This window comes from Gracilinanus agilis, chromosome 4, assembly GCF_016433145.1.
Source record: "Gracilinanus agilis isolate LMUSP501 chromosome 4, AgileGrace, whole genome shotgun sequence".
In the NCBI taxonomy this organism is placed as follows: Eukaryota; Metazoa; Chordata; class Mammalia; order Didelphimorphia; family Didelphidae; genus Gracilinanus; species Gracilinanus agilis.
Window position 1 is genome coordinate 403691500 of NC_058133.1, and position 14900 is coordinate 403706399.

Genomic DNA, 14900 nt, shown 5'->3' on the forward strand with positions numbered 1-14900 from the left:
CTACCCACATTCAGAGGAAGGACTGCAGGAGAGGAAACATATAAGATAAACAATTGCTTGAATGCATGGGCTGAGGCGGACATGAATGGGAAATAGACCCTGAACAAGGACACATGTTACAACCAGTGGAAATGTGTGTTGGCCATGGGTGAGTGGGGGGTGAAGGGGAAAGCAGGGGCATAAAGTATGTAAACAGATTAAAAATGAATATTAATAAATGTCTAATAAAAAAAAAAGAAATGAAAATCAGAAGGCAGCCAGGTAAAGGATAAGCTGGCTGCATTGGTTATAAATTACAAGAAATTCCTGCTTGTTCGCTAAAAAAAAAAAATACATGGAACTATTTTTTTTCTGTTCCTGGTATATAGAAAATAATTTCTTTATATTACATTTATTTCATTTTATTACATTAATTTGAATGGATACTAATATGCAGAGTTTTAACTGAAATCATAAATTTGGAATTAATATTGTTAGCTATTGATTATGACTAGTTATTTGGGGCAGTTTTTAAAAATTATTTCTCTATAAGATAGGTAAATATTAACATATTTTTTAAATCTTACACAGTCCAGACTTTAGTACAGTTTTGAACACCTGTTTAAACAGAGGTTTCAGTCGACTTCTGGACAATATGGCTGAGTTTTTTAGACCTACTGAACAAGATCTGAATCACAGTGACTCCATGAATAGGTAAGATCATATATATTATAGATCATATGTTATATATTATACATACATATAAAGGAGTTTAATAATTGCAATAAGATAAGTGCTTTAAATGCTATGTAAGAAATATATTATGGAAAAATTGTTTTCCATGTTAACATACTAAGAATATAATAAATACTTTAGAATGTAAAATTAGAAAACTATTCCTTCAGTTGAATTGAATTCAGATAAACTAAAGACTAGAGTTCCTTTGCAAAAGATTATAAATGGATTAAAGTTAATCTTAGTATTTCTCCCAAGGATTTTACATAATATAATAGGTGGTTAGTAAAGGTAACTTAACATGTTACCTTCCAGTGATCTCTGGGAAGCAGTGTGGTTCAATGGAAAGAGCATTGACTGTGGAATCAAAAGACCTGGGTTTGAATCCTCCCTCTAATAATTACTCCTTATACAACCTTAAGAAAATTACTTAACCTCTCTAGGGTTCAATTTTTTCATCTTTATTATGTGAGATTTAGAAGACTATAAGTCCCTTGAAGTCCTGTATAGCACTAGTTTTATGATTGTACAAGTATGATTAATTCTTTGGAAACAACTAGCAATCAGACAAATATAACATTTAGTTCTTAAGTTTTTATGTATTATTCTTAATGTGACCCACATAAAGAACGCAGTACAATTATCATAGTTGTTAGTTCTTCCTTTACCCCTTTTCACAGATTACTGAAGACTATGCCATTCATGATGTTAGAGTACCATTTAGTAATTTATCTCTTTCAGATTCCTTAAATTAGTGAGTTCATCTACTTTAATTCTTTTTTTGGTAATTTGTTAACTGTAGGATTATACCTATCATTGTTATGCTTTTAGAAGCACTTAAAATTATTACTACAATAGAACTTAAATCTATCATAAAAATATTCTATATCTACACCACCCAGGATAAATAATAATTTATTTTTCTTTTCAAATCTGAATATTAGCTTTTATGTTCATCAAAAACAAGTGATTTGCTCTCTAATATATATATATATACATATATATATATATTTCTCCAGTAGAATTTTGTACACATTAGGCACTGAATAAACAACTAAAATTTCAAATTTTCCCAAGTTCTCAACACCTGCATTTTAAATATTTAATAACATATTCTTTTTATTTTGACTACACAATAAAAACTAGTGTAAATATCATTGATTTGATGTTTATATAACTTAGAAGATAGTGGGTTTTTTTAAAGAAACACCAGTTTTTTAATTCTCTGAATTATTGATTTTTTTAAAGAAGTGCTATTTTGCTTTAGTTAAAATGTTTCAAAACTGTAACTAGATTAATAAAAGATAAGCTAGTTCCTTATAAAGATGAATTTTAATGAATGACCTCATGTTAAGGATGGGGTAGATGTGATTCGTGCTTATGTTGAGATTTGGCTAGATTGCTTCTGAAGTTCCTTCCTCGTCTATCATTGAATAATTCTGTAACTAATATGGTAATTATTTTTCTGTGAAAACAATGTTTTTGAAATCTTTCTAGAGGTGTTCCAAAACAACTTAAGTATTTTAATTATTTCCTCAAAAATCCTATTTACTCATTTTACTTAGTAAACTTTTTTTAAAAAAACAAGATTGGTCTGTCAAATCCTAATTTCCCATATAATGGAGTTCTAATTAATGAGGTTTTACCATATTGCCTAAATAGCAAACTGTTGACTGTGTGTTTTCCTTGTAACCAGATTCAACATAATTTGTAACCATTAGGATTCCTGGATTGGGTAAGAGGCTGAGCTGGAAGACTTCTAAGATTCCTTCCAACTTGAAGGTTCTGTGATCCCATAAGATAATAGGAAGGTAAAGGTGGTAGTGAGATCATAAACCCATTTTGACAAGTTAATGATTGTTTTAAGATTAGGATCTTAGGTCACAGGATTCTAGATCATGAAGTTTATAACCAGACAGGGCTTAAATATCATCCAGTCCAGCCCCTCATTTGGTACATGAGGACACTGAAGTTCAGAGAGATTAAATAAAGTCACTTCACCTTGATGAGGACAGAAAAATAAGTTCGCAGAGCTAAGATTCAAACCCAGGCCCTCAGACTTTGAACCCAATGTTTTTTCCATTATACCACCTTCTTTTGGCTTCTTTTCTCAAAAAAGTTTAAGGAACTTTTTCTGGACCTGTTCTTTGCCATTACCATATTTTTACCTTGTTCTTTACTGATCTGTGTACATAAATAACTTACCTTTCCATTAGATTGTAAAGTTATTGAGGACAAGGACTGTTTTGATTTGCATCTTTATATCCCACAGGCACCATACAATGCCTTAGATGTAGTAGGCACAACAAATATTTATTAAATGAGCTTAACTATATTATTCATTTGCCTACAGATCATCTAGTTGTAATCTTTTCTTTCCAAAAAGATTGTTTGTTTTTTGCCATTAAGTTGTAATCTTCTTTAAGATAAGAACTATGTCTTCCACTTCTATATTCTCCACAGCACTTAGAATAACAACCTGTACATAACAGACACCCAATAAATGTTCATTGTGAGAGGAATAAATACTATCAGAGAAACATCTTATACATTATCAAAAATGGTATTAGCAAAGTTTTTTAAATTAATATATGAGTGAAACTCTACTGCTATTACAGTTTTAGAAAATCTGAAATCCAATAGGATATGCAACCCCTTTTTCACCTTGGGATTTTGTTATGTAAATGTAAATTGACCACATTTATGAAAATTCAGATAAAAAGTAAACTATATTTAAAGTTCCAATTCCACAGACTGTTCTTCACATCTTATTTATACATGCTCTTGCCTCTTACCAACTCCCTCTTTCACTTCATCACACAACTCCCCTATTCAAACCTTTATTTTGTTTTAGGCAAACTGTTCTATGCCTTATGCAAATATTTCTGACAGGCCTTTGTCTCTTGAAATGTCCTCCTCTTTCCTCTTTCACACTCTTTGAATGCATAGTTCAAACCCTCCATTACAAAGTCTTCCTTGACTTCTTATGGTTTTGAGTGAACATTCCTTTTCCTCTTACACTTGGCGTCTGGTCAAACTAGCCCTCTCTCTTTTCCTTACACATGACCCTCTGTCTCCTGGCCTTGTCCTGACTGTCTCATATGCCTAAAATGCACTCTCTTCACTTCTCCTCCTTTAAAATGGAGTTCAGACACAATCTTCTGCATGAAGTCTTTCCTAATGGTCCCAAGTGCCATTAGTGCTCCCTCCTAAACAACTGTGCATTTAACCTCTTGGGCTATGTTTATATTTAGGTTATATTTGTGCTGCACAGCATATTTTTACATGCACTTATCATTCCCATCAGCATGCAAGCTCCTTTGCACCCAGGGATTGTGCCATTCCCTGTTTGTATCCTCACTTGCCCGGCATAGGCACTTAATAACTATTGTCGATTGATCCATCATTTTTGGAACTTAACATATGCTGCCTTGTATAATTGTTCATTCTTTTTATGTCCACATCTTTTCTCCAGTGAGATTATAAATCTCTTGAAGGTAATGGACTTGTCATAATTTTTTCATATCTTCAGCACCTAACAATGTTTTTGATGAGGAGCACATTGTAGTTTGTTTTTGCCTGTCAGAAGATGACTGCACCAAATAATTTTCTTCTTATGGTTTTCCACAGTCTCTCCAGTGTCAGCCTACCATTAGCTAAGATAATTCCAATAATAAATGGACAGATCCATTCAGTTTGCAGTGAGACTCCTAGTCACTTTGTTCAGGTAAGAAGCATCATTTTCTTGGCACCATAAAATACAAATTTATAGTAACTTAGGGTTGTTACCACTGGTAACATTTATATATCTGAACTATATTTATTTCATGCAGTATAATATGTTTTTTAAAGCCATAAAACAGTGAAACATAGGCTGTTCCATTTAAGTCAGTACATATTCTGGGTAACTTGTGAGACTTGAGTAAATTTCATAATATTTCTGTAAGACATTCCTGTTTGACTGCAGATTGGATTAGATGTACCATAATGAACAGTGGAATTCATATTATTATTGGAAAAGATCATTAGCAATTTACATTCATGTATAACCTTTACTACTTACAGAAGGCTTTCCTCACAGTACCTCTGATCTAACAAAATTAATATTAGTGTTCATGTTTAAAGAAAATCTTACTTGCTTAAATATGCATTAAATGTCTCCAAGGAAAGACTCTCAACTTAGAATCTATGAACTTGGTGTTTTGGTGGTTTGGGTTTTGGTTTTTGCATATTGATTACAATATTTCAATACAACTGATTTCCTTGATGATCTATGTATTTTATTTTTGCACTTAAAAACATTTTATAAAAAGAAGTCTATGACCAAACAACAAAAAAAAAGAGGTTAAGAAATCCGATCTAAAATAACCCAATGATTTTAGGGTGTTAATCTATCTTCTTTTTTTTAACTATGATTTCTATAAATTAGCATACCAAATCATTTCTTTTTTCTTTTATTTACTTAATTAGTTTTATTATTATTTTTATTTATATGTGTTTTAAGTTTTAAGTTTTTTTCAATGGTTACATGATTCTCAGTGTCTCCTTCCCCTCTATCCTCCTGGTGTTGATAAGCAGTTTCACTGGGTTATACATATATCATCACTCAAATCCTATTTCCATATTATTCATTTTTATAATAATCTTTTGAAATGAAAACCTCAAATCATATACCCATATAAACAAGTGATAAATCATATGTTTTCCTCTGGATTTCTATTCCTGTAATTCTTTCTCCAGATGTGGATAGCATTCTTTCTCATAAGTCCCTCTGGATTGTCCTGGAACATTGCATTGTTCTTAGTAGCAAAGTCAATTACCTTTGATCATCCCACAAGGTTTCAGTTTCTATGTACAAAGTTATCCTGGTTCTACTCATTTCACTCTGCATCAGTTCATGGAGGTTTTCCCAGTTTTTATAGAAATCAAGCAGTTCATCATTCCTTATAACACAATGGGTATTCCATCACCATCATATACCACAATTTGTTCAGCCATTCCCCAATTGAGGGAAAACCCCTCATTTTCCCATTTTTTGCATAAAACTGCCTTCCCCAATCAATAAATGGGCAAGGGACATGAATAGACAATTTTAAGATAAAAAAATCAAAAGTATCAATAAGCACATGAGAAAGTGTTCTAAATCTCTAATAATTAGAGAAATGCAAATCAAAACAACTCTGAGGTATCACCTCACACCTAGCAGATTGGCTAAAATGAAAGAAGGGGAGAGTAATGAATGCTGGAGGGGATGTGGCAAAATTGGGACATTAATGCATTGCTGGTGGAGTTGTGAAATGATCCAACCATTTTGGCTGGCAATTTGGAACTATGCTCAAAGGGCTATAAAAGAATGCCTGCCCTTTGATCCAGCCATACCATTGTTGGGTTTGTACCCCAAACAGATCATAGATAAACAGACTTGTACGAAAATATTTATAGCTGTGCTTTTTGTGGTGGCAACAAATTGGAAAAGGAGGGTATGTCCTTCAATTGGGGAATGGCTGAACAAACTGTGGTATATGCGGGTGATGGAATACTATTGTGCTCATATTGTTGTGGTACAATTGAACATAATGGACTTCTCTACTAGCAGCAATGCAAGAATCCAGAGCAAGGCTGAGGGACTTATGAGAAAGAAAACTAGCCACATTCATAGGAGGAACTGTGGGAGGAGAAACACAGAAGAAAAACAACTGCTTGAACACATGGGCTGATGGGGATATTATTGGGGATTTAGACACTAAACGATAACTCTAGTCCAACTATCAATGATAGGTCTTAATCAATGATACATGTAAAACCCAGTGGAATTGTGCATCAGCTAAGGGGGTTTTAGAGGGGTTGGGGGAGAGGGAAAGAACATGAAACATGTAACTACAGGAAAATATTAAAAAATAAAATTAAAATAAATTAAAACAAATAAATAGATGAAGCTGCCTATTCATATCCTTTGATCATTTGTCAGTTGGGGAATGATTTGATTTCTTATAAATTTGACTTAGTTCTTTATATGTTTGAGAAATTAGGCCTTTGTTAAAGAATTTTGTTATAAACATTTTTTCCCAGTTTGTTCCTTCCCTTCTAATTTTTGTTGCATTGGTTTTGTTTGCACAAAAATTGTTAAATTTCTAAAATCGAAATACCAGCATATCAGCAAATCATTTCTGAAAGGTATTACTAGAAATGATTGAAAATAAGATGGAGGCTTTAGCTATATAGCTTATAATCTTTGTTAATGTGAGATGATTATTTTTCTTGAGAGGTTTTTAATCTGAATGCTTTATTAATTTACTGAAAAATCAAGCCATATGAATTTTAGCAGCCATTCCTACTTTAAAGAAATGGAGAAGGAGCAACTGAGTGGCTCAGTGGATTGAGAGCCAGGGCTAGAGATGGCAGGTCCTAGGTTCAAATCTGGCCTCAGACTCTTCCCAGCTGAGTGACCCTGGGCAAGTCACTTGACCCCCATTGCCTAACCCTTACTGCTTTTCTGCCTCAGGATCAATAAATACATTGTATTGATTCTAAGATGGAAAGTAAAGGATTTAAAAAAAAGAAGAAAGAATTGGAGAAAAATCACAAGATAAGAATGTATTTTATGATACAAAAAGGGATATAGAAAAATGAATATGAAAATTACAAATAATTGAAATGAGGAATAACTAGCATTTCTTTATATTAGCAATTTAATGTCCAAAAAGATTACTCTCAAATAATTTCAGATTTTTCTTTTTTTTTTTTTTTAAACCCTTACCTTCCATCTTGGAGTCAATACTGTGTATTAGCTCCAAAACAGAAGAGTAGTAAAGGCTAAGTAATGGGGGTGAAGTGACTTGCCCAGGGTCACACAGCTGGGAAGTGTCTGAGGTCAGATTCGAACTTAGGACCTCCTGTCTCTAGGCCTAGCTCTCAATCCACTGAGCTACCTGGCCACCCCCAATTTCAGATATTTCAAGAAGTCAGTTTTATATAGGTCAAAACCCAATCATGCCATTTTAAAATTGATTTACTGGAAATTCATTTAAATTTTGTGGATCTGTTTTCCTAAACAACTGTTAGTGCTTTGTATAAATTGAGTAAGATTTTTAACACTGAATTGTCATTTCTATTAGGACCTATTGATGATGGAACAAGTGAAAGACTTTGCTGCTAATGTATATGAAGCTTTTAGTACCCCTCAGCAACTGGAGAAGTAATTCTCTTCTTCAAGATAAACCCCACTGAAGTCCACTTGAGTGGAAAACACAGACACATACTGCATACAGATCAAGTATTTATGGTGCAATGATTTGTTACAGAAATTCCCATTAATATTGTTAATCAAAATATTATTTCATAATGTAATAGAATTCTTTGGCCTGTTAAAAGTGTTCATTTGGAAAAAAAATCATCCAACTGCACCAGTTGTTGGCATATCTGTGTGGTTACTGTACACACAGTAGATATATCACATTTGTATCCTTTTACCATTAATTTCCTTTTAAAATTGCTCTTATTAAGAGTTAAGTATACCATGGTTATTAGTATCAAATCTACTAAACAACTAGTTTAGTTATTTTTATAATATGTGAAATACAGTATACTTTAATGTTAATACCAAGGAATATCTGTTGGGAAAATAAATGATGGGCTTAGGGAATGGTGGAGTCAAGAAAATTTGCTATTTAAATTTTTTTAAAGGTGTACAGGCTTTAATATGCAGGATTGGGTCAAACTTTTTTCCCCAAGTTACTATTAAAAAAAGGTAAACTACTCATCCTCAAAAATTGCGCTGGTAGAGGACTTTTCTCCTTTATATAAAAATCAGTGAATTTTAGCTATTTATCAGATATACCTGACCAAGATGTTAGGTATTCTTTATCAAGCCTTAGAAAATTATATTGAATTAGAAGTTAAAATTGTGTTGATGCTGTTTACTAACAGCTTTTGTTTTTACACAATTGTTGTGAATTTGTTTGTAAATATTCTTATTAATTTACTTTGTATTGATTTTTGAGCCCAGTGAATGTCTGTATTGCAATAAAGTATTTTAATGTAAAATGTGGTTTGTTTTGAATTTATCTTTAGCATCCTTAATATTCTTATTCTATAGGGTGAACAGAATTGCTTTGGGGGGCCAATTTAAGCTCAATTTAGCTTCCTTTTGATTGGCAGTCTGATCAATATATTTTCCTATCTTGATGGTACAATGAGTAAGACTGGAAAATGCCAGTTCAAATGCCACATCAAATATTTACTGTGAATGACCTTAGGCAAATCACATAATCTCTTCAGCTTCTTTCCTCATCTGTAAAATGGGATAATAAAGGAACTGATCTCACAATATTGTTGAAGAAGAAAAATGAAATAACATATATAATGCTTTACAAACTTTTAAATGTTTTACAGTCTCCAAAATTCTTAGTGCATGTAAGAATTAAAAATTAATGGTTTGGGGGCAGCTGAGTAGCTCAGTGGATTGAGAGTCAGGCCTAGAGACAGGAGATCCTAGGTTCAAATCCAGCCTCAGACACTTCCCAGCTGTGTGATGTAAAAGTGAAATTTGGGAGATGCCAAACTACATTTCCTGTGGTCCAACGGGTTTCCGGTTCCGGTTCTTTGGGCGTGGGGAGGCCTACGTGGACGCAGAGAGGAGTTTATAATCTCCTGGGTTAGGAGGGAGGCTCTCTCTCTTGGCTAGCAGACTCGGAGGAGGAAACAGGAGACAAAATGGAGGCGGCAGTTTTGAATGCTTACAAGCGCGTGGTCTAATAACTTTATCTACCAGCATGGCTTTAATTAAAATACTAATATATATTATTATTTCAGTTGTAATTATTTTTTACATTTATAGTGATCCTGGGCAAGTCACTTGACCCCCCATTGCCCACCATTACCACTATTCCACCTAGGAGCCAATACACAGAAGTTAAGGGTTTAAAAAAAATTTTTTTTAATTAATGGTTTGACTAAAATATATGAAAATTATAAATAATAATTGTGGTTGCTGATTCAAACTATCATTGGTCAAAGTCGAAATGACTTTTAATAGCTTTTATTTACAAAAGAGGTGGTAAGAATGAAAGCAGAGAAATACAGAAGGGTAGAGAAGACATTAGCCTATCTAACTAAATATTGCTCCAGTGACTTGTTGACCTTCAACCAGAATTAAACTCTCTCAAGAAGACAGGAAGGGAAAGCCAGCTATCCACTCACCCAAGTTCCCTCCAAGAGGCAGGTCTGTGGTTACAGAGTGGAGCAGGCTGGGCTCAGCCTTCCAGGCTGGAAGCTACTAGGCCCAAAAACCCTGACTGTCTGGAAGTTGGAGAATTGAACAGAACAACTACATGCAGGCAGTAACTTCATAATATATAAAAAATAATTATTATTAGAAATTGGGTTATGGTAGTGATAAGGAAGAGAGAGCAAGTCTGGTTTTTACCAGACAGAAATGGTTCTCATGAGAGGCCTTGAGTTGGGTGTGGTTTGAGTTAGTCCCCTTTTTAGACTTGGGGAACCTTAGCCTTATATTCCTTCAACCTTTTAAATCCTTATAAACCTTAATAAATAGAATAGTTTTATTTTTACCTACTGCTTCCACAGTTCTTTCAGTCTCTATAACTCAAGAAGGCCTTATTGTTATACAGGCCTCACTGTTCTTCTCAGCCTAAAACAACTTCTCTACAAAGTTTGGCCAGCTGGCCCTTCTTACCAACAGACAGATACAGTTTCAATATTTATCCATAATAGTTCAAATAGACTTTTCAAAAAATGAATTGTACAGGATGTATCTATTTTGTTCTTTAACAAGTTTAAAGACAGAAGAGAAAAAAAAAAAGCCATTTTTTTTTAAACCCTTGTACTTCGGCGTATTGTCTCATTGGTGGAAGATTGGTAAGGGTGGGCAATGGGGGTCAAGTGACTTGCCCAGGGTCACACAGCTGGGAAGTGGCTGAGGCCGGGTTTGAAAAAAGCCATTTTTTATATGACATGATGCAACCTGAAACCTCTTAACATTCATGATCTTTTATCTGGTTATGAACAGCTTAGAGAGGCAGGTTTATGTCCTACCTCCAAGTCTTACTAGCTGTGTGATCATTTCTGTGCAACTTAACATTTCAAAGCCTTAGTTTCCTCATCCATTAAAAGGAGAAACAGTTATTTGGACTGCTTATTTCACAGGATTGTTGTGAGGAAAGAGCTCTGCAAATTTTGAAGTGTTGTATAATTGTGAGTTTTCATGACATCCCATTGGTTAATCTTCCTGCCACTCACTGTAGCAGCTGAGTTCACTGGGATGATGAAGTATGGCTAGCCCCCAGTCCTCAGTTTGAGAAGATTTGAGCTTATCAAAGTAAAGGAGTAAACTATATTACCTAAGGCTGCTTTATTCTAGAATCCCCCATCTTCTGACACCAAAGTCTGTTACTTCTTACCATCACCCTAATTTAGCACAAACTTTTGTCAGATGGCTCCTCTTACCTCTGAGGACACAGGCTCACCTCGAGGTATTTCAAATAGACTTAAATGGATTTAAATTCCTTTACTGCTGTCTTCCTGATTCTTTCTACAGACTTTCAGAAAACCCCTCTCTGATTTGTAAACTTGGAATTCTTTAATAGGTCTTCCTCTCTAACCCTACCCTCAAGACTTTGTTGCGTGGGACAAAACAAACTCTCTTAATAAAAACATCTATAAAATAAAGAACACAAAGTGCTTCTCTGATAGAGATTATTCCTTCAAATTCCTAGGTGAAAAATATTTGCTTCGTAGACAAAAACAATAATTCTATTAAATATTTTTACTGAGGCAAGCTACTATGCTAAGTCATTTTCTCCATTTCACTCTTAAAATGAGTTATGTATATGGCCTCAGACACTTCCTAGCTGTGTGACCCTGGGCAAGTCACTTGATCCCCATTGCCTAGCCCTTACCACTCTTCTACCTTGGAGCCAATATACAGTATTGACTCCAAGATGGAAGGTAAGGGTTTAAAAAAAAAAAATGAGTTATGTATAAAGGGCAAGATAGGTGACATGGCACCCACACCCTCCTTCTCTTTCTTTGGTTTTGGCTCACTCACCCCCATCTATACTTATGCTGCCATGTCTTGGGGATTTTCAGGATGGAGAGAGAAGGGAGATTGTCCTGAATACAACTCATGCTCAGAATTGTAGCAGGCTCTGGGGAAACCTTGGCTTAGGAAACGTTCCAGTACTCCTGGGAGAAAGGAATTCCCCTCCCTTTGTTTTGATGTAATCCATCAGCATTTACCATTGAGATGTCCAGGGATAGACGGACCCTCAGAGAAAGGAAGTTGAAACCAACTAGATGGGAAACTGACCCCATAAGCACTGCTCCCTCCTCCCCGAGCGGTGCCAGGCAAATTAAGGAACTATGATGTTAATGTTAAGCTTAAGGCTACAGAGCTTCCCAGCTCTATTCCCCTAAGTGCTGAGCCAGTGGCGGTCTTTCAGTGAAAAGCAATTCCCTTTAATCCTGAAATAGAACTATTTAGGGCTTTCTTTTTATTGCATTTGAGTTTTCCCCAAATTGAGGCACAGAAGGTAGTAGACAGCCACACAGGGAACCTTTTAGGGTGATTCTTCTCTCCACCTCTAGGTCATGATAGGCAGCAAAAACAGCTTTCCCTAAAGCAGATACTTCTCCTTTCCTCCAAGGAGATCAGCTCCCTTCGTTACCTATACTTATCAGCTGTGCTTAGCTGGTGTCAGCCTTGAAGCTCCAACTCCACAGCCTTTTGTGTTCTGTCTTTTGGATTCTGATATCTTGGCTTCTATAAGCAAGCAAGTTCTTTGATCTCTCTCCTGCACTCAATTTATTTTGTCTCCTACTTCTGATGTGGCATCTGATGCTCCAGATCAGAGCCTCTTCATATATACTGACCCATCTATAACTTAGGTTAAGAAACCTCAAATCCAGGAGACAACGAGGTGACTCAGTGGATTGAGAGCCAGGTCCAAAGACAGGAGATCCTGGATTCAAATATGGTTTCAGATACTTTCTGGCTGTATGATCCTTGCAAATCACTTAACTCCCATTACTTAGCCCTTACTGCTCTTATGCCTTGGAACCAAAATATAATATTGATTCTAAGATGGAAGGTATGGGTTTAAAAAAAAAAAACCCAAACCCTCAAATCCACGTTTGTGTCATCGGATACAAATTATTGTTATATATTCCCGTAGTCTCAAAAACAGTTCTTCATGTCAGCATTCCAGCAATAAACTTCCTAAAAACAATCCTAACTGTACAATTTTTATAGAGAATTAACTGTAACAGAAAAACACACTGTAACCATCAGTCAGTATTTTTACCTCAATGAAGGTCCTCAAAACTATATTTCTTTGAACTACTTTCTTTTGCATTCCATACAAAATATCATATTTTCAGCCCCTTTTAGCATATAAAATGCCTACCTTACTAGGAGGATTTTGTACAAATATGGCATTTATTTCTCCTGCTTGCGTTTTCTTTTTTAACAATTTCTTAACTTCTGGCAATGTGAAATTTCTCAGCACCCCACAGAATCTGCTATGGCTATGGTTACCAGTGACTTCCTTTGAGCTAAATCTACCAGCTCATTCTGAGACAGCAAGGTGGCTCAATGGATAAGGTGCAGCGGTCTGGAGTCAAGAAGGTGTTAAACTGGAAAAAATACAGAACTATTAAATAGTGAGAAAAACCACTTCTTTAATTAAGAAGAGGGGTTCAGCATAATTCCTCAAGGCCTCCACACAGAGTTGCATGCTACAAAGCCAAACAGAGCCCCTCTGGCCACAGAACCCCTGGGAATGCCAACTACACAAGATTGACAGCTCCAAAGAATAAAAGAAATTGAGGGATTTGTATACTGTTTAGGGGATCGAAGGGTTTCTAGATTCCACATAGACAAAGGTATGAGTTCAAATCCAGTCTCACTAGCTGTGTGACCCTGGGCCAGTCACTTAACCTCTCTTTGCTTTAGTCCACTGGAGAAAGAAATGGCAAACCAATCCAGTATCTTTGCCAAGAAAACTGCATGGACAGAATTGGAGTGCTATGATCCATGGAGTCACAAAGAATCAGACACAACTGAACAACAACCAGCTAATGCTATAAAATCTGCCAGTTTCCATCCTTTTGGACTTAACTGCTGATCTTGGCAGACTTATGTCCCTTCCCATATTACCCTCTTATTTAAAAAAAAAAAAAAAAAAAAAAAAGTAATTTCTAGACAACTCAAATACCGGGACCTAAAAGACAAGTTCTAGGATCAAGCAGGAGCCAAAGCCAAGGAGCACCAAGAGAAAGAACCCTACCATAGAAAAGTAAACCTGCACCTTGCTGGTATTGTGAGTTGGGTTGAAAGAGAAATTATCAACTCTAGCAATATGTACTTCTTTCCCTTTTAGGGGTCCCCAACTGGGGTACTACTAGAAGTGTGGAAGACGCTATAAGTCCTTGGGCTTGTGGGGTTCACAAGAAAAGGGAAAGAGAATTGTTTGTAAGTATGGGTGCAAGGGTAAAGCAATCCATTTTCTCTTGACCCTGAGTGCTTTCCAGACTTGGGGGAACCTCAATCTTAGGAAAGTATGATGAGTTTGAAGGATTCTGTGGAAGGTAGAGACTCAAATAGGAGAAATAGATAGTTGTCTTGACCGGTGTTGGTTTTCGTATGTCTTCTCTGTTTTTTGTTTTCTCTCAGTTAAGAAAAAGTCTGTTTATATTTAATATATTGTTAGCCTGCTTGGTTTATGGGAGATATATACATTTTCTTTTCTTTTTTTTTTTTTTTGAGACCTAGACATGAGCAATATATTCTGATTATCCCAGGGAAGAGCTTGACTTAGAACATGTACCAAAGAGAAAATAATGTATAAGATGTGCCCAAGATTGAACCCAGTCCATGGAAACTCAGAGTTTCCAGATAAGGGTCTTGAGTTACCTACAAAATAAATCACAATTATACATTTACAGAACCTTAGCTTGTCCCTAATGTTGAATTTCTCTTTATCTGCAGGATTTTTACTTTTGGATATTATACCATCACCTAAAACAAACAAAAAAAAATTCTAAAAATACTTTGTCACGTTTACACCTAACCTCTCTCCTTTCCAGGGTTGCTGTTATTTCCAGAGGCCCCACTGACCTCCTCCCTCCAAAAGCTTTGTCACAGACTCAAAGGGACTGAAGGACCTTTG

At 35.3% G+C, this 14900-nt stretch overlaps 1 protein-coding gene across 1 annotated transcript in view; it reads left to right on the plus strand.

The window, feature by feature from the left end:
• Nucleotides 1–8757, plus strand: part of PEX3 (peroxisomal biogenesis factor 3) — a 59535-nt gene extending 50778 nt beyond the window's left edge. Inside the window, exons 10-12 of the mRNA XM_044671572.1 lie at nucleotides 571–693; nucleotides 4345–4441; nucleotides 7830–8757. Of these exons, the coding sequence (XP_044527507.1) occupies nucleotides 571–693; nucleotides 4345–4441; nucleotides 7830–7913 (304 nt within the window). The 3' untranslated portion in view covers nucleotides 7914–8757. The remainder of the gene's footprint in view (nucleotides 1–570; nucleotides 694–4344; nucleotides 4442–7829) is intronic.
• Nucleotides 8758–14900: the final 6143 nt, after the last annotated feature.